General features: G+C 58.3%; 1 protein-coding gene across 1 annotated transcript; it reads left to right on the forward strand.

The window, feature by feature from the left end:
- Positions 1-6615: 6615 nt before the first annotated feature.
- On the forward strand, positions 6616-13157 carry RWDD3 (RWD domain containing 3). Its single transcript, XM_070396772.1, has 4 exons — positions 6616-6711; positions 9862-10346; positions 12228-12343; positions 12432-13157. The coding sequence occupies exons 1-4, from the start codon at positions 6627-6629 to the stop codon at positions 12544-12546; spliced, it is 801 nt and encodes a 266-aa protein (XP_070252873.1). The 5' UTR covers positions 6616-6626; the 3' UTR covers positions 12547-13157.
- The last annotated feature ends 4679 nt before the right edge of the window (positions 13158-17836 follow it).

The following is a 17836-nucleotide window of genomic DNA, read 5'->3' on the forward strand; positions in this document are numbered from 1 at the left end:
TGTGGGTCTTTCCAGGGCTCCGAGACCTGCCTCCGCATCTTCCCCGCCAGGCGGTGCGGGCCGCCACGCGCCTGCTTTCCCGTCTCGGTCCTGCGGGGGGAGGGGAGCTGCCTGTGAGTGTGTGGCTCAGCGTCTGCGCCGCACGCCCTGCCCGCTGCGGCTGCGCGGGCCGGTTCCTGAGCGGCCGAGTGTCCCTTTCGGAGGCTGTTCCTCGTGCTTCCTCTTAGATGCAACACTGACTCAGGACGGAGCCGTCTAGTCCTTTGGGCCGTGGGAAGTCCCTTCTGCATGTGTAGGCTCCTCGGACGTCATTTTATTTCTATTTTTAGCATTTTATCACATCACTGCCTTTTCCGTTGCGCAGTGGGTGTAAGGCAGGTCTTACCGAGCTCCTTGAGCGGTGAATGCCTCCTCCCAGAGGCTCGGCCAGGCGCCCCGAAACCCGTGGGAGGCACCCCGAGAAGCAGCTCCCGCCCTGCTGTCTCCCGGCTTCCCTTGCGTGTCTCTGTGAAAACCAGACTATTTTTATTGGCACAACGAGCCCAGCGTTCGGAGCCCAAGATCAGCAGGACCGACGTCCGAGGTGACGTGTGTCCCGCGCCAAAGCGGGCCTCATTCTGACGTGACCGACGTGACGAAATAGTCCGTATGCAGCCTCGGCGCGGACGCCACGCTCGCTCGTGAGCATTGGCGGGCCCTGGACGCCCTCTCCTGAGGGCAGGGGGCCCAGAGGCTCCTCCCGCTCCCTCCTGACCAAGCCGGGGCGAGGCCTGGCCAGGGCTGGGCCGTGGCTTCCTGCTGTGTTCGTCTCAGGATGAGTTTGCTTTGGTTCTGGCAGCCCCGACACAGAAGGACGACGTCCCCTCTCGTGGCCTTTCTGGGTTCTCCTCCAGGACTTGCCTGTCACGTGTGTTCCTACCTGAGAGCAGCAGAAACTCGACGTCACGGCGGCGAATACTCGCATTTAATTGAACCCAAACCCAAAGCTCCAGTCCCTTCCTCCGTCGGCCTCCTTTTCCTGTGTCTGTGGCCGCGGGAGGCGGCTGGAGACGGGAGACCTGGGGCTGGGTTGGGCTGGGCTGGGCTCAAGCGTGAGAACGTTTGGAGAAGGTAATTGAAATCTCAGTCATAACCACATGATAACATGAGGTTGTCTGGCTTAGTTTTGAAAGACGTAAAGGAAGGTGAACTCTAGGTTTTTGTCTTTAAAGCTGCTCACGTGGCAGGACTACGTGTCACTAAGTCACAGGCACCAAGCACGGGGGAGCGAAGCAGGGGTTCCTCTTGTTCTTTTCTTGCTCTTTGGCGAGGAAACTGCCTTTTTTTTTTTTTTTTTTTAAAGGAAAACACTTATATGAGAGAACTATGTTGGAAAGGAGTTCCTTTAGAAAGAATTAAAACTTGAAATACGTATTTTTGACTCTGAATGTCCCTGTAGTTTCCGGACGCAGGTTGTCACCCCGCGGGCGCACGGAGCGCAGGTCTCTCCAGCTGAAACCCCGTCCGCTCCCCGGGCAGCCGCAGGGCCGGCGCAGTTAGGACGGAAGAGCTTCGAACTACCGTCTGGGATCCCCTCGCCGCAGTGGTTACTGATGCCGCCTGTGACAGCGCCCGAGTCACATCCGATGACGGGGATGCTGTGCCTGTCTGCGGGCAGGAGGACGGAGGGAGGGGACGCTGCTCCCTGCTCACTGCTCTGCTTCAGGCCTTGCTGTGCGGCGACGGTCGCCGCCCCCGAAGCTGTAAAGACAGAGCATGGCAGTGACTAAACCGGCGCTTCGTTGCCGAAGTGACGGACTTTCTTGCTAGAATTTTACATATGAAGTATTTTGACAACATGGATTAATTCCAATGATTCTATTGGGCATTGGGATGTTAACGCCTGTTAAAATGTTTATAGAAAATAAAAAGCACTTGGTACACATTGTTAAGCAACTCTATTTCTGTAGAACACGATGAGTCGCAGCCTGCTCTTTGAATGTGTGGTCGTCCAGAAAAACGAGAAATTCTTACAAAACGTTGAGAATGAACGAAAATCAACTAAAGCAGATGGCTGCGTCCGCTCTGCCCGAGGTCGTTCGGCTTCTTGGGGAGAACGTAGTGATGATGAGCGTGAGTTTCTGGAGTTTGCGTTCTCGTGTCTCGAAGCTTCTAAATCGGTTTTGTTTGCATTTGTTCCAAACTCAGCTCGGGGCCGGGTGTCCGTGCCGAACCCTCGGCTCCTGCTTCGAGGGCGCGGCTGGGTTTTGCTTTCCACGGCGGCCCGATGCCGCGCACTGCCTGAGAGCAGTTCTCGCCCACTGCCCCTCAGCTCCATGCTGCCCACCCCGTCCCACGCTCAGGAACAGTCTGCGAGGAGATCTGTGGGGGAGGGTGTTGCACTATTCGTGTTTGTTGTTTCCTTTTATAGGGTAATAAACACGTCCCAAAAGACACGATTAAAATAAATATTCAGCCCGGCCGGTGTGGTTCAGTGGTTGAGCATCGACCTAGGAACCAGGAGGTCACAGTTCGATTCCTGGTCAGCGCACAGGCCCGGGTTGAGGGCTCGATCCCCTGTGTGGGGCGTGCAGGAGGCAGCTGATCAGTGATTCTCTCATCATTTATGTTTCTCTCCCTCTCCCTTCCTTTTTGATCAATAAAATTTTTTTTTTTTTTTTTTTAAAAAGAAAGCATTGCAGAAGTTTAAACAGCGATCAGACAAACCACACTGTATGAAGAGGCGGCAGGAAGGCCTGTAGCATTTACTAACGCCCGTTTACAACACGAAGCAAAGTGCATCGTGTTAGGGTTTTATTGGGCCACATCTGTAGCTTCTCTGTCCTTAAACCGGTTTAGTGATCAGAGTGTCTGACCCGGCTGTGGGGAGCCGCTGTGGGCGTTCCCTGCATGTCTCCCTGGGGCCCAGGTGAGCTGGCTGTGGTCGTGGGGAGGGGGGGGTGCCCGGCAGCCTCGGGGAGCCCTGCTCTTTCATCTGCCAACTTACTGACGCCCCATTTCTTTTCAAAACACACTTGCCAGCAAACGGCTCACCCGGGGTTTCCCCGAGTACAAGGCCCGCGGAGCTGAGCCGGTCCTGTCCGTGCCAGGCCGCAGCCGCCCCTCCCGGCGCCGGGACGTGTGGATCGTGGTGGAGAACAGGGCAGCTTTCACACCAGGCTCCGCGTGTAAGGCCAAACCCAACAAGGGGTGTTTCTGACTCAGAGACGCAGCTCCAGGACCTCTGGCTGCAGCTCGTCTCTCTCCTGCCTGTTCATCTTCCTATGTTTATGTAATTCCTTCTGCGCGTGGAGGGATTGGCTGTGTCATGGTTAATGGAGCCCAGGAACATGCACAGGATGTGCTGTTTTCATTCCTTGCTCAGTTGGCTTCCCGTTGAGGATGAGATGAAGTTTTGGGGCAATAATTAGCACTTGTCATGATTGTAGATGTAGATCTCATCTGAAAAAGCTACTTGAAAACCGCAGTCAGCGCAGTAGCCAGGACGAGAGACACAGAGAATGTGCGTCGTTAATATTTAATGATCAGAAAGCATTTGGGAGTCTTTCAAAATAAATCTAGCATTTGAGACCACGCCTTCTCCCCGATCCCAGCAGAACCTGTGCTTTCCTTCCGAACCGGTGAGCTGGGTTGACAGGCCAGCAGCACCCAGCTGGGTCAGCGCTGACCGCGCTGCGGCGTGTCTGTCCTGGGCCCCGGGTGCTCGCCGAGGAGGGGTTGGCGAGGTCTCTGGGCCCCTCGGTGTCTGAAACGCTCGTGGTCTTTACTGGGACGTGGGCCGTGTGAAAGCGCCCGGGAGCGCCCAGCAGGAATCTGCACGTTACACGGAGGGCACGACTCTGCCGGGGAATTTCACTTAATTTCTCATGAAGGACATACCCGCCCCCCCACCCCCCACCCCACGAAAGCCGTGGGTTTCCTGTGTTAGGACGCGGACATGGTGCAAAGCTTTGTATTATGTGGGAGAAAAGTCAGTTACTTAGTGCAAAAGTCTGAGTCTGCAGGCTGCACATCTTAATAGCATTTAATAAACAGACGATGGTAAAAGTGACTTTACTCAAATCAAGGTAATGTCCTAGTCCCTGATCCCAAAGTCAGTGTTTACCCTTCAAGGCCCTTTAGAGCTTGTCAGCCCCCTGCCCTCCCCTCCCCTCCCCCTTTCCTCCCCCCTGCCCTGCCCCCCCCCTTTCCTCCCCCCTGCCCTGCCCCCCCCTTTCTCCCCCCTGCCCTCCCCTCCCCTCCCCCTTTGTCCCCCCTGCCCTCCCCTCTCCTCCCCCTTTCCTCCCCCCCCGGCCCTCCCCTCAGCCCAGCCTGGCACCGCACCGGCCTCCTTTCGGCCCTCCGTCAGGAGGAATGGTGCTCTCTAGTCACAGGCCTGGCGGATCAAGTAAAACCTTGGCAGCCCCATCTTTCGTCTCCTCGCCCTGGACCTCGTGGTCCCGGGTGCTGTCTGCCAGGCTTGGCCGAGGCTCCTGGCTTCTCAGGTGGCCTGGTCCTCGCCCGGCTGGACTGTCCCAGAACGTCCAGTGATGAGAGCAGCAGCGATCGAAGCAGAATGGGAAGTGGCTTGCCCTTTGGAGAGCAGGGAGCCTGAGTCACGCGGAGACTGCACCGGGGACACGAGAAGGCTGAGCCGGGGACACGGGAAGGCCACCCGAGGCCTGGCAAGGAGAGGCTGAGTCTCAATTAAAATAGCAGCCCAGCCTTGGGGAGCAGGCACAGGTGAACCGACCAGGAACCCCGCTGTCTCCCCGATGCCTCACCTTCAGCCCACCCCTGGTCCTCACCAGAGCTCACTGTGGTTCCCTCACTTGTGAGGGGGTCCCTTAAACATGCACAAAGTTGCCCTGGCCAGTGTGGCTCAGTGGATAGAGCACCTGCCCCTGGACTGGAGGGTCCTGGGTTCGGTTCTGGTCAGGGATAATGCTTCTTTTAAAAAAAACATGTTTTCATTGATTTCAGAGAGGAAGGGAGAGGGAGAGGGAGAGAGACATCAGTGATGAGCGAGCATCATGGATCAGTTGCCTCCTGCTTGCCCTACACTGGGATGGAGCCCGCAACCCGGGCTGCAGAACCCACGGCGCCGGGAGCTTCTCCAGGCCTCCGGCGAGTCCCCCCTGCTCTGGACGCAGCCTGTCCCTCACTCAGTCCCTCAGCGGCGGTGGGAACACGGACTCAGCTTCACAGCCGGCAGCTGTGCTGACCTGTGCGGGCGTGACAGCGTCACCGTGCAGCCGTCTAAACTCCCCGCTTACCTCTCAAAAACGGTTTTTTTTAAAAAAAACAAATAAACTCTAAAACAACAAAACAAACAAACCCAAAGGTTTTGCAGGGCAGGTGTAGCTCAGTTGGTTGGGCTCCTGAAAAGCTTGCTGATTCCACTCCCATCAGGACACGTGTGTGTGTGTGTGTGTGTGTGTGTAGGTGTGTGTGTGTGTGTGTGTGTGTGTGTAGGTGTGTGTGTGTGTGTGTGTGTGTAGGTGTGTGTGTGTAGGTGTGTGTGTGTGTGTGTGTGTAGGTGTGTGTGTGTGTGTGTGTGTGTGTAGGTGTGTGTGTGTGTGTGTGTGTGTGTAGGTGTGTGTGTGTGTGTAGGTGTGTGTGTGTGTGTGTGTGTGTGTAGGTGTGTGTGTGTGTGTAGGTGTGTGTGTGTGTGTGTGTGTGTGTAGGTGTGTGTGTGTGTGTGTGTGTGTGTAGGTGTGTGTGTGTGGTGTGTGTGTGTGTATGTCTGTGTGTGTGTGTGTGGTGTGTGTCTGTGCCTGTGTCTGTATGTGGGTGCGTGTGTGTATGGGGTTCGGGGGGCTCCATCCCAGGGCGGCGGGGGGCCTGCAGGAGGCAGGTGGATGGCGGGCTCTCACGGAAGTTTCTCTAAAAATCAATTACAACAAAACAAACTGACAACAAACCAAAGGTCCTGGCCGAGCAGGTGGCAGAGGGCGGCGCCAGGGCGGGTCCCTGACCTCCTGCGGGAGGCCGAGCAGAAGGGGGGGGGGGGGGGGTCCGAGCGCTCACACCCCCAGCCCAGCGCCGGTTCCGGGACCCACGTCCTTCCTGAGCCCCAGCCCCCGCTCGTCGCTCGGATCTCAAGGCCGATGACGGGAGGCCGGCGGCGGCTGCGCTCACACCCGGGACTGCCCCCCAAGGCCGAGGGGTCCCCGGGCGAGGTCGGGGGACTGTCCCGGGGGGAGGGGCAAGCGGGCACCCGGCGCGGAGCTGCCCACGGGCCGGACCGCCGCGGGGACCCCGGGTGCCAGGCCCGAGCCCCAGCCCGCCTTCCTCGGGGCCGCGGGAGGGTCCGGGAGGGAGGGCGCGGGGTCCCGTCTCCCCACGCGCAGCTCGAGTGAGCCCCCCGCGGCCGCCGCCTGCGCCCCCGCCCCCGCTCTCAGGGCCCGCCCCACCGAGGCCGCGAGCGCGCAAGGTCCGGCCGGGGCGGGAGGAAAGCGCGGCCTCCGTCTCCGGGGCGCGGGGCGCAGGGCGCAGGAGGGGGGCGCGGACCTCGGGCCCGTTCCGCTCGCCACGCGGCGAAGACGCGCGCCCCCCGGTGGCCGCGGGCCGGCTGCGCGGGGCGGAAGGGGCGGCGGATGGCGGGGCCGGCGGAGGGGGAGATGGCGGGGCCGGCGGAGGGGGAGATGGCGGGGCCGGCGGAGGAGGAGCTGGCGGCGCTGGCGGCGATCTTCTGCGGCCCCGGCGAGTGGGAGGTGCTCAGCCGCTCAGGTGACCGCGCGGAGGGGGCCCCGCCGGGACCGGGAGCCGTGGGGCAGCGGGAGTGGGGCCACCCCGGAGCGGCCAGGGTCGCTCCCGGCTGCGAGTGGGAATCGGAGGCCCCGGCTAGGGCGCCCCCTCCGGCGGGTCCCGGCCACCCGCGCCCCACGTGCCCGCCCTGCTCCCCAAACTCGGGGAGCGCCCAGCCCCGGTGCTGGAGGGGGGGGGGGTCCCTCCTGGAGGGCGCTCCCCGCACTTACTCTCCAGCTCCCACCTTACAAAGGGGCCCGACCTGAGCCCTGGTCCCGGGCTCCCAGCCTTTCAGGGCCTCGCCTCGCTGAGCGTCGCCAACATCCTGCTGCCCCTCCCCCCATAGACTTCTTATTCAGAAAGTGAAGCCTAGAAGGCCATGAACTTGTTAAAAAAAATAGTAATAATAGGAAATGCTATGAAAATATAGCAAATAAAGTTTTGAAACATACCATAGAGAACTGAAATGCATAAATGTGTCACAATATATATTTATATCTTGTATGAGGCCCCTAGAACCATCAGAAATGCAAAAAATTCAGGGTGAATAACTCTCTCTCGAGTTGCCCCTTAAACATCACGTTGCCCCGCGGGGCTGGGGTGGGGGCGTGTGCCCTTGTCCAAATCCCCGCCCCCAATCGCATTGCCGGGTGCGCCTGGTAAGCTCCAGGCCCGAGCCCTCTGTATGGTGTGTGGTTGTCTCCGGGAGCTCGAGCAGGGACTCTGCTTTGTAATCACCTGCACACAGTAGGTGGTCAATAAATGTTTGCTTAATTTTCTTTTTCTTTATTAATTCTCACCCGATAATATTTTTCCCATTGATTTTTAGGGAGAGTGGAAGAGAGAGGGAAAGACCGAGAGAAACACATCCATGGGTTGCCTCCTGCACGAGCCCCGACCAGGGCCCCAGGCTGGGGAGGAGCCTGCAACTGAGGTATGAGGTACATGCTCTCGACCAGAATCGAACCCGGAACCCTTCAGTCAGCAGGCTGATGCTCTATCCACTGAGCCACCGGGCCAGGGCTGTTTGCTTAGTTTTTGAATTCGGGCAGCGCTCACCCTGAACTTTTCTCTGTTACGTTTCCAAGTTGATTGCTTTGCTTACGCTTTGTCTAGTCCCTGGAAAGGTAGGTGTCCGCCGTGGGCTCCGGGGCGTGTGCCTTGCTCAGCCCACACGTGTTGGTTCCCTGGGTGCACACACGGCGTCCTCTGAGCTTACGGTCTAGAAAGTTCTGGCGGCCGGTGTGGTGGCAGCGAGACTTCCTCTGTCCCACCCTCGGCCTCTGCGGCAGGACAGGGAGGGGAGAGGGAGCAGGCTGCAGGAACGCCCGTTCTCCCTGCACTGGCAGACGCATCGCGGATGTTTTCCGTGGATTCGGCCTGCTTTCCCGCGGCAGCTCCGAGGCCAGTTGGCTTCCCGGCCGCACACGGCTGACCCCAAGGCCCTGCAGGATGTGCCGGGTGGTGAGGAGCCGCCTGCTTCCCGCCTCCACGGGGCCTGTGGGTGGCTCCTCTCACGGTTCCTTCGTCCCCCGCTACTCGGGCTCACCCCGCACCCGTGTCCCTGGCACGGGGACCCGTCCGTGTCACGGACCTGCTTTCTCTGCAGAGCGACCCTGCCTCGTCTTCCGCACACGGTCGATTACAGTCCACACGCAAGGCTTGGTCCCTCCTGCGTGTCCTGGTCACCCCTGTTCTGATGGGCGGCGCCCCCAGTTCATCCTCACTCCCTGGCTCCATGGCAGTCACTTCGCCGGAGGCAGCCTATCGGCAGAGGCCATCCGATTTCTTTTTTTTAAATATGTTTTTATTGGTCTTTAGAGCGAGAGGAAGGGAGAGGGAGAGAGAGATGGAAACATCGATGAGAGAGAAACATCATGGATCGGCTGCCTCCTGCACACCCCGCACTGGGGATCGAGCCTGCACCCAGGCGTGTGCCCCAACCTGGACTCGAACCCACCCCCTTAGTTCCTGGGTCGGACGCTCAACCGCTGCCCACGCCGGCCGGGCTCAGAGGCCATTGGATTTCCCTGGGTCCTGCCTTCTGGCCTGGGGGTCCTCTGGCTCAGCTGGGAATATGCCGGAAAAAGGAACCCGTGATTTCAACCACCCCTGAAACAGGCCCAGGGGTAGCGCTGGTTGTGACTACCCGGCTGAGCCAAAGCCACGGCCGAGGGGTCCGAGAAAACCCGAGAAAGTAAGTGTAGAAGGAGGCACCACTTCTTGATTTCCGGAACACCGTGGCCCTCTGTCTGCTGGTTAATTAAGCGTGACTCTGAAGCCAGGCCTCCTCATTAATTTAATTCTGTGTTCTCCCATCAATGGGGAATTGAATTATAAAGGCATGCAGTGTAGCCGCTCAGGACATTGTGTTGCTGGGAGAAGAGAACAATCCAGGGACGGAAAGGGGCCGTGGGGTGGTCACAGCTCGGCGGAGGGTGAGGGGAGGACTCGTTCACCGCCGCTGGGCTGCTGGCCCCCACGGCCCCCGCAGCCTGGCCAGGGGCTGCCGGGACATTCTGACGCCACTGGTTCCTCCTGGCCCCTTGCTGCCCCAGAGCCAGGAGGGCACCGTGACCCGGGCCCTTCGGGTAGGAGGTGGCCCAGGCTGCCACCCAAGGGTCGGCATCAGCTCCGCCGGGCTGGTTGGTGCTGGGGATGTCTGGGGGCGTCCGTGCATTTTGGCCTCTTTACAGCGGCGGCGTACGCGGTGAGTAACCATCGCTCCTGGGCACAGGTTACGTGAGCCGCGCGCACCGGGGGTCTGTGGGGAGATTGAGTCTGATCTCGGCCTTCCTGTCGCCGTCCAGGTGCCAGGTTTCAGGGGTCACCTGCTGGGTGCCCGAAACTTTAGATGCCCCTTCGCTTCGTCCTGCAGAGGAGATGACGGGGCTCAGCTGGACCTGCGGCCACCGGCTCCGGAGCGTGTGGGCCCTGCGTCGCGCTCCCTAAGAGGCCGGGCAGGGAGAGGGGGACGGACAGAGACGGGTGTGACCCCACTTCCATGTGTCTCTTCCGAACAGAACCCAGTTTTCACCTGAAAAGCACCGACACGGGAAACAGGTGCTCCCCGGCCGGTGTTGCGTTGCGATGGGTGCCGTGCGGCTAACGGATGTCTTCGGTGCCTTCCAGGGACCCAGGGCGCCGTGTGCAGAGTCCTCACCAAGGCCGAAGGCCCGTCGGGGGCGGACACCCCCCTGGAGCTGGTGTTCCACTTACCGGCCGGCTACCCCGCGTGCCTGCCGGGCGTCTCCGTCGGCTCCGAGCGCCTGACCAGGGCCCAGTGCGCGGCCGTGAGGGACAAGCTACTGGAGCAGGCACAGGGCTTCCTGCCGGAACCGATGGTCCACCAGCTGGTTGTCTGGGTCCAGCAGAACCTCCGGCACCTCCTCGCCGCGCCGGGGTTGGGAGCTGGCCCCGGCACGTGCCCTGCGGCGAGCGCCACGGAGGCGGAGGGGCCGTGGATGACCCTCCTGCACTTGGACCACATGAGAGCGAAGACCAGATACGTGCGGACCGTGCGGCAGTGGGCCTCCGCCCTGGGGCTGACGGGGAGGCTCATGTTCATGGGCAGAGTCATCCTGCTCCTACTGCAAGGGCACAGGGACCGCATCAAGGTGCCACCAGTTGTTTTTTGTTTTTTGTTTTTAATATATTTATAGTTTTAATGATTTCAGAGAGGAAGGGGGACAGAAACATCCATGATGAGAGAGCATCATGGACCAGCTGCCTCCTGCACACCCCCACACTGAGGATGGAGCCCACAACCCGGGCCTGTGCCCTGACTGGGAATCCAGCTGGGACCTCGTGGCTCATAGGTGGACGCTTAACCACTGAGCCACGCGGGCTGGGCCAGCTCACACTTTGGTTTGTTCCCGTAGTGCCTGGAAGGAGGAGCCCAACCTCCCAACCTCGAGGTCCTGTGAGTGGGGGGAGCCTTAGGCTGTCAGCTTCCCGCCTTCCGAGTTTTCAGGTTCTCATCCTGGACTCGTCTGACCCTGTTTTCCATGGGACTCGGCAAGGGAAGTGCCTCTCACAGCTCACCTCTCCAGGGAGCCGCAGGCCACCGTTAGGCTTTGTGCGTCCAGGTGGGTTGGTCATTGCAATCGAACGCACAGCCTGTAATCCTAAAGATCTGGGGACTGACTACCAGCCTTTCCTACAAGGGCTCTCGCCACCAAACTTGTCTGGCGTCTGGTTAACCAGCTCCGTGCCGGGCGTAGCACGTTGCAACGAGGAGTCATTCCAGTTTCATGCAGGCCCTGGACTGGGGTCTGACCTAGGAACACGCCGCGAAGGCGGTTTATGGAGACGCCGAGCCTTCGGGGCAGACCCAGCGGCAGACGGCGCGCAGGGCACTGACTCGTGCTTCCCCAGAGGCCCCGGCTTTGGAAGGCGCCCCGGCGCCCGGGGAGGCGGCTGCTTTTCGGATGTGAGACGGGACCGCCAGTTCATTAAGTGTTTATTCATGTGGCTGGAGCTTGGCTGCTGTAGAGAAATTGCACTTTTTAAGGAGTTCCTTCTTTTTTAAAAATCCTCACCAGAGGGTATTTTTCCCACTGACTTTGAGAGAGAGAGAGAGCGAGCGAGATAGAAAGAGAGAGAGAGAGAGGTCAGTGTGAGAGAGGCACATGGATTGGTTGTCTCTTGCACCTGCCCCGACTGGCCAGGAATGAACCTGCAACCGAGGGACATGCCCTTGACCTGAGCCACACCGGCCGGGGCAGGAGTTCTTCCTTGTTTACCACCTGTCCCTGAAATGCCGTCCAAAGTCAACATGCCTGCTGGGTCATCACGGGTCGCAGGTGAGGACTGAGAGTCGCAGGAGCTGCTCACCCAGCTCGGAGCGGGTGCAGCTCGTCACAGACGCCCCTGCGTGCAGAGGTGGGCGCTGTGCACCGGGGACGCCATGCAGACGCTGCAGCAGCAGCAGCAGCAGCGCCCGTGGCTCCTGCTGTCAGCGCGTGGCCTGTGCGGACTCACTGAGTCAGGCGATCCCCCCATACAGCAGGGGCAGCTCCTGAGGCCCAGAGGGTGTGGGGAACCAGCCCAGGGCCCCGCAGGCCGGCTGTCCAGGCCAGGACGAAGCCCGAGACGGCCTCCCTCTGACCTTCTGGTCCCCGGCCGGCCCGTCACATCACCCAGCGAGCAAAAACACGAGCATCTCCCACCGCCCGACTCCCACGGAGACGAGGCAGGAAGCTCAGCCTGCAGGTGCCTGGCTACTTGCAGACTTGAGACCCGTGCCGGCCGGCGGGGCTCAGTGGTTGAGTGTTGATCTATGAACCAGGAGGTTATGGTTCGGTTCCCAGTCAGGGCACATGCCCGGGTGGTGGGCTTGATCCCCAGTGGGGGGCGTGCAGGAGGCAGCCGATCCATGAGTCTCTCTCATCATTGATGCTTCTCTCTCTTCCTCTATATTTTTTAAACAAAAAAAAGAGAAAATTTGGGACCCAGAGCTCAGGACGCCTGCGGATAACTTCCTGCTTGTCCCTCAGGAGTACCTGGTGCTTCAGAAAACCTCCAAGGTCGACGTGGACTCGAGTGGGAAGAAGTGCCGAGAGAGGATGGCCAGCGTGCTGTGGGAGGCCAGGGCGCAGCCGGGACACGCCAGGTATGGCAGCGCCATCGCGGCGCCCGCGCCACCGGCCGGGGCTTCCCTACGGGCGTCCGGCTTACCCGGTTTCTCTCGTGCCACGCAGGTTCCTGGCATTTGAAGTCAAAGAGTTTTCATCGCTGGACGAGTTGCGGGAGGAGTTTGAAACCGCGGGACTGGAGGCCCTGTTCCCCGAGTGCGTCCTCGGGCTGGTGAAGTGAAACGGGAGACGGGGTTTTGTTGTTAAACAGCTGCGTTTGTTCATTTCTGTTGTTGGATTTGCACTGGATTTTGGGGGTGGACAACTGGAAGAACTCATAAAGGAATGATTTTGAAGTGTCCGTGAGGCAAAATGGGAGCTACCATCCTGTCTTCAGGAACAAAAGCCGATTCTGTTCGTGGAATATTACACAGTAAACACACCCATGCTGTTCTTTTAAAAAAAAATAATATGTTTTTATTGGTTTCAGAGAGGAAGAGAGAGGGAGAGAGAGAGAAAAAAACATCCATGATGAAAGAGAATCATCGATCAGCTGCCTCCTGCACGCCCCCCACTGGGGATCAAGCCCGAAACCCCGGCCTGTGCCCTGACCGGGAACCGAACCCTGACCTCCTGGTTCACAGGTCGACACTCAACCACTGAGCCACATGGGCCGGGCTGTGCGCTAATTTGTGACAGTCAAGGCTGGGTTCGGGGGATGGGACATTCTTTGCGAGACGACGATGAGCAGAGGATGTAAACGAGCCCTGAGCTCACAGAGGTGTGTTTGCCGCGTGCAACGTTCTTGTGATGAAATGATGTTTGAAAAGAAATGTGTTTCGTTGCTTCCTTTTCTCATGTTTACGTTGTCAGCATTTGCTCATGATTTCCCCCGTTTACCTCATTACGTCTGATGTTCCAAGGTGAACGGTAAGGAACACGCCACACGGACTCCTTTGCTGCGTTGCCTCCGTCGTGAGGCTTTGGAGCTCGTGGGGTTGAGTTCCGGTGGCTTCTGTGGGGCCCAGACCGTCGCGGCACTTGCTAGCCCACCTAGGACAGACAGTGATGGCGAACCTTCTGAGCTCGGCGTGTCAGCATTTTGAAAAACCCTAACTTAACTCTGGTGCCGTGTCACAGATAGAAATTTTTTGATATTTGCAACCATAGTAAAACAAAGACATATTTTTGATATTTATTTTATATATTTAAATGCCATTTAACAGAGAAAAATCAACCAAAAAAATGAGTTCGAGTGTCACCTCTGACATGCGTGTCATGGGTTCGCCATCACTGGACTAGACAGTCCTTTGAGGTAAAAAGTGTTTTGTCCTTTCGGCTCATAAAGCCTCAGTCAGTTTGCTTTACCCCCCCCCCCCCCCCCCCGCCTTTTTTTTTACTAAATTATTTTTTCCCCAACAATCAGGATCGTAGGTCTCAGCTTCTTAGGTCACTGAAGGGTGCAGCCTAGGTTTCCCAGAGAAGCAGCCAACAGGATGTGCATTTATTTCCGCTAAGGAATTGGCGTTAGTGGCGACGGAGGCCGGCACATCCCAGACTTCAGAGCGGGCAGGCAGCTGGAGGGGGGGTGGGGGCTGCCCCTGAGGCCGGAAGGCCCTGCGCTGGCAGAGTGCCTCTTACTTGCCGGAGATCGGCCTCTGGTTCTGGTCACGCCTTCCACTGGACGAGGCCCACCCCCACGGGGAGGGCAATCTGCTTTCCTCCAAGTCCACAGACTGACACGTGCATCTCACCCAGAGCGCCCTCCCGGGAGCATCCGGAAGGATGAGACCACGTGTGGCCCGGCCGAGTGGACACAAAGGTCGCCGTCATCTCTCAGGACACGTCCGGCCTGCAGGGTCACCGTTAGGGGTGAGGCCTGTGCCTGGCAGGTCGCAGCTGCTGCAGCCCCAGGGCCGTCCTCCCAGGCTCCGCCCGCAGAACAGCAAACGCCACGGGAACGCGGCGGCACCGGGAAGAAAGCACCGCTTCCGAACACTCAGCGGCTTGACAAACGGCGGTTGCTGTGGCCCGTGTGGCTTCTCTCGAGTCGGACGGGCCTCAGCGATAGATCGTGCAAGAAGGTTACGTTCCCGCTGGCGCAGGAGGGGAAACGGGCCCGAGGACATAGATTGATTTCTTTCTTTTTTAAAAAGTGAACTCCCTTGCTTTGGGGCATCTTTCCAGAGCCCTAAGCTGGCGTTTTCTCAGCTCAGTGTTGGCAAGTGACACCCCGAAGTGAGGCCAGGAGGGGGTTTTGGATGGTGCTCCTCCGAGGTGAACCCCAGCTGTGCCTTTGGAGGTGTCGGCCCACCCGCTAGCCTCGGCGCTGGACCGTTGGTGTGTGTGCGGACGCACTGCTGCAAAGAGCTGCTGCTTCCCTGCCGCCATCCCCGCCGCCATCCCCACCGCGGATCTGCCCGTCACTGGGCCTCCGGGTACGGCTCCGGTGCTGGCTGGCCCCAACTCAACCTGTTCTCACGCTCCACCTGAGGCCACGGCCCAGGGGTTCCGCCAACCCCTCCTGGCCAGTGCCGCGGAGCAGACTCGGTCCCATCCATCCCAGTTCCGCTGTCGCGCTGTCACCAGAACCATCCCCAGGCTCCCAGGGTCACCGCGGACCTTCCTCCGACTCCCCCTCTCTCCTGCCTCCGGGAGCTGCCAAGTCTAATTCCCGGCGATTCTTCCACCCATTTCCCGTCGTCAGCGCTGCCGCTGCTCCTCAGGTTCTCATTCTTTCCGGCCGGGGCTCCTGGGAGGACCCCCAGGGTCTCTCACCTCTGTTCCCCACCGCGCCCTACCCTTGGCTGCAGGTCACACTCTCTCATTTAAAACTCTGGGGCCCAGAGGTGTTCTAGAGGTTTCTCTTTGAGTTCTTAGAGTTTCAGAAAGGTAATAAAGAGAAAACACTGTGATATTACATTTCCCCCACCCCCAGGCGTTGTTTGGCTAAACATACAGCTCGTAGCGGTACACAGCCTGAAGAAACAGACACATTCTCACAGCATCTAGTCGTTATTGTTTTGGGCTATGTGGACGTGTTGGCTTTTATATCAATACTAGAGGCCTGGTGCATGAAATTCATGTATGGGGGTGGGGGGGAGTCCCTAAGCCTGGCCTACGCCCTCTCACATTCCAGGACCCATTTGGGGGATGTCTGACTGCCAGTTTAGGGGATCGGGCCTAAACCAGCAGTTGGAAATCCCTCTCGCAATGCAGTACTGCTGGCTCCTAACCGTTCGCCTGCCTGCCTGATCACCCCTAACCACTCTGCCTGCCTGTCCGATCGCCCCAACCACCTCTGCCTCGGCCCCTGCCACCGAGGCTTCGTCTGGAAGGACATCCGGCTGTCTGGTCTAATTAGCATATTCATATTACCCTTTTATTATTATAGATGAGTTCATGTTTCTAAACCTCCTAGCATTTTCTTGCAGCAAAGAACTGTCTCTTTTCTGAGAAGGAAAAAAAACCCAACACACTTGCTTGTAAAATGAGGCTGTTTTGCATATTAATTAGGAGGTCTTTGAACTCTAAGGATAAAATCCGTTCATGCTTTGGGTATGGAACCTTATGCATTCAAGGAGTTTAATTTTATGCTAATAATGCAACAAGCTTTACATTTTCCTTTGTATTGTTTGTTTTCCTGAAGATAATTTCATGCAGATAATCCGCCCCAGCACGGGCAGAGCCTGGCGGACGGCTTCCCGGTCGATAGGCCTGTGGGCGCTGCCTTGTACACCTCAATTCCCACGGCTGGTGAGTGAATGGAGACACACCCGCTCAGGCAGGGACTCACTCAGGGTTCTGGGCTACGAGCCACCTTTCTCTTAAGAATCGCTTCCTCTCTCGAATGCCACAGTTCAGGGAAAGGCAGGAGGGCTGATCCCGGAGCTGATGCTGAACATAAAACAACTTCTCAGCAAGAGGAGTCGATGGCCTACTGTTGGCCTAACTCGATGACATTTACCCCAGCGAGAAGCACGGCACCGTGTGCTTCTCCCGCCTCTGCCCGGTGTCACCGGACAGGGGCCTGGCCTGGGGGGTCTGCCTGGGGCCGGCACGGCGTGTGTGGGTTCTTGACTGCGTGCGGAAAGATTTCACAACACGAGTCCAGGTGACCATGGGGAGCGTTTATTAAAGCTGAGACGTAAATCGAGAAAGGTCCTAGCATAGAAGAAGCCACAGGAGAGCCAGGCTGGGCCGCCCCAGCTCTCGGGGAGTCAGAGAAGAGGGGCCCTGGGGTCAGGTTCAGGGGTGAGCCTGGGACGAGCTGCTGCCACCCATTGCTCCCCAGGTTGCCAGTCTCGTGGGGCCCCTTAGAGTTTAGGAGCTGCGTGGCTGTGGGGGAAGAAGTGAGGGGAAGTGGGGGGAAGGGAATGGCGGGGCCGCTCCCCAGAGGTCCGTTGTCTTGAGGCTTTTGTTTCCCTCTTGCAGGCGGGAGTCTTGGGGGGGCCTGGGGGGGGGGGTGTCCCCGCAGAATACCCATCAGTTTCCAGGTGGGCTCCTGCAGGGTCAGGTCTCCACCGGCGGGTCAGTGTTGGGCAGAGGGCGGTCATCACAGCGGCCCCGGAGCCGCCCACCTGGTTTTGCTGCTTTTCTGCGTCTGGAGCTGAAATGCAGCTGAGGCCTGGGTGTTCTCTCCAGGAAGGGACCTTCTGCATTGGCTGTCAATTGTCCTGCCAGTTCGTTCAGCTCTCTGCCTCAGTTTCCCTGTTCCACTCGTCCGGGCTCACCGGCCTGTCTCATGGGGAGGGCAGCGTAACAGACACGTGGCGATGTGGAAGGTTACGCTTTTTAAAAATATGTTTTTATTGATTTCAGAGAGGAAGGGAGAGGGAGGGAGAGATAGAAACATCAGTGATGAGAGAGAATCATGGATCAGCTGCCTCCTGCACACGCCCCCCACTGGGGATCGAGCCCGCAACCCGGGCCTGTGCCCTGACCGGGAATCGAACCCTGACCTCCTGGTTCATAGGTCAAAGCTCAACCACTGAGCCACGCTGGCCGGGCAAGGCATTACGTTTTATTTTATCTCAATGTGCACACTTTACTCCATGTTTTTATATTTCCAGGCTCAGAAAGGGGAAAATGGCCTCTTGTTTTAATTTATAGTTTTCTGTTTATTATTGAGTTTGAACATCTGTTCGTACGTTAATTGGCTATTTGCATATTTCTCTTAATTGCTTATTTGCCTACTTTTCTTTTGCATGCTTCCCCCCTCTTTTAAATTCCTATTAAGAGTGGGCTATTTTTTCCTATTACAGTTTCCATCGGATTGTTGTTGGTATAAGTGAAAACCATTGCTTTCCTGGCTTGCTCTTCTTTGGAACTCTGTTGTTGGCGTGAATAGATTTGGGGCGACGTCCGGGTTTCCGGGGGTTCTCTGCACAGAAAGACGCTGCTCTCTCTGCGCCTCCTTCCTCCCTGACTCCTCCACCGCCCAGCGCCTCCAAGCTATCCGGCAGCAGGGCTGTTAGCGGCAGCTCAGTCTTCTCTTCTCTTTTCTTTTTTAAAAAAATATGTTTATTGAT

Source organism: Myotis yumanensis, unplaced genomic scaffold (assembly GCF_028538775.1).
Source record: "Myotis yumanensis isolate MYYU_CA2020_CCGP unplaced genomic scaffold, mMyoYum1.0.hap1 SCAF_17, whole genome shotgun sequence".
In the NCBI taxonomy this organism is placed as follows: Eukaryota; Metazoa; Chordata; class Mammalia; order Chiroptera; family Vespertilionidae; genus Myotis; species Myotis yumanensis.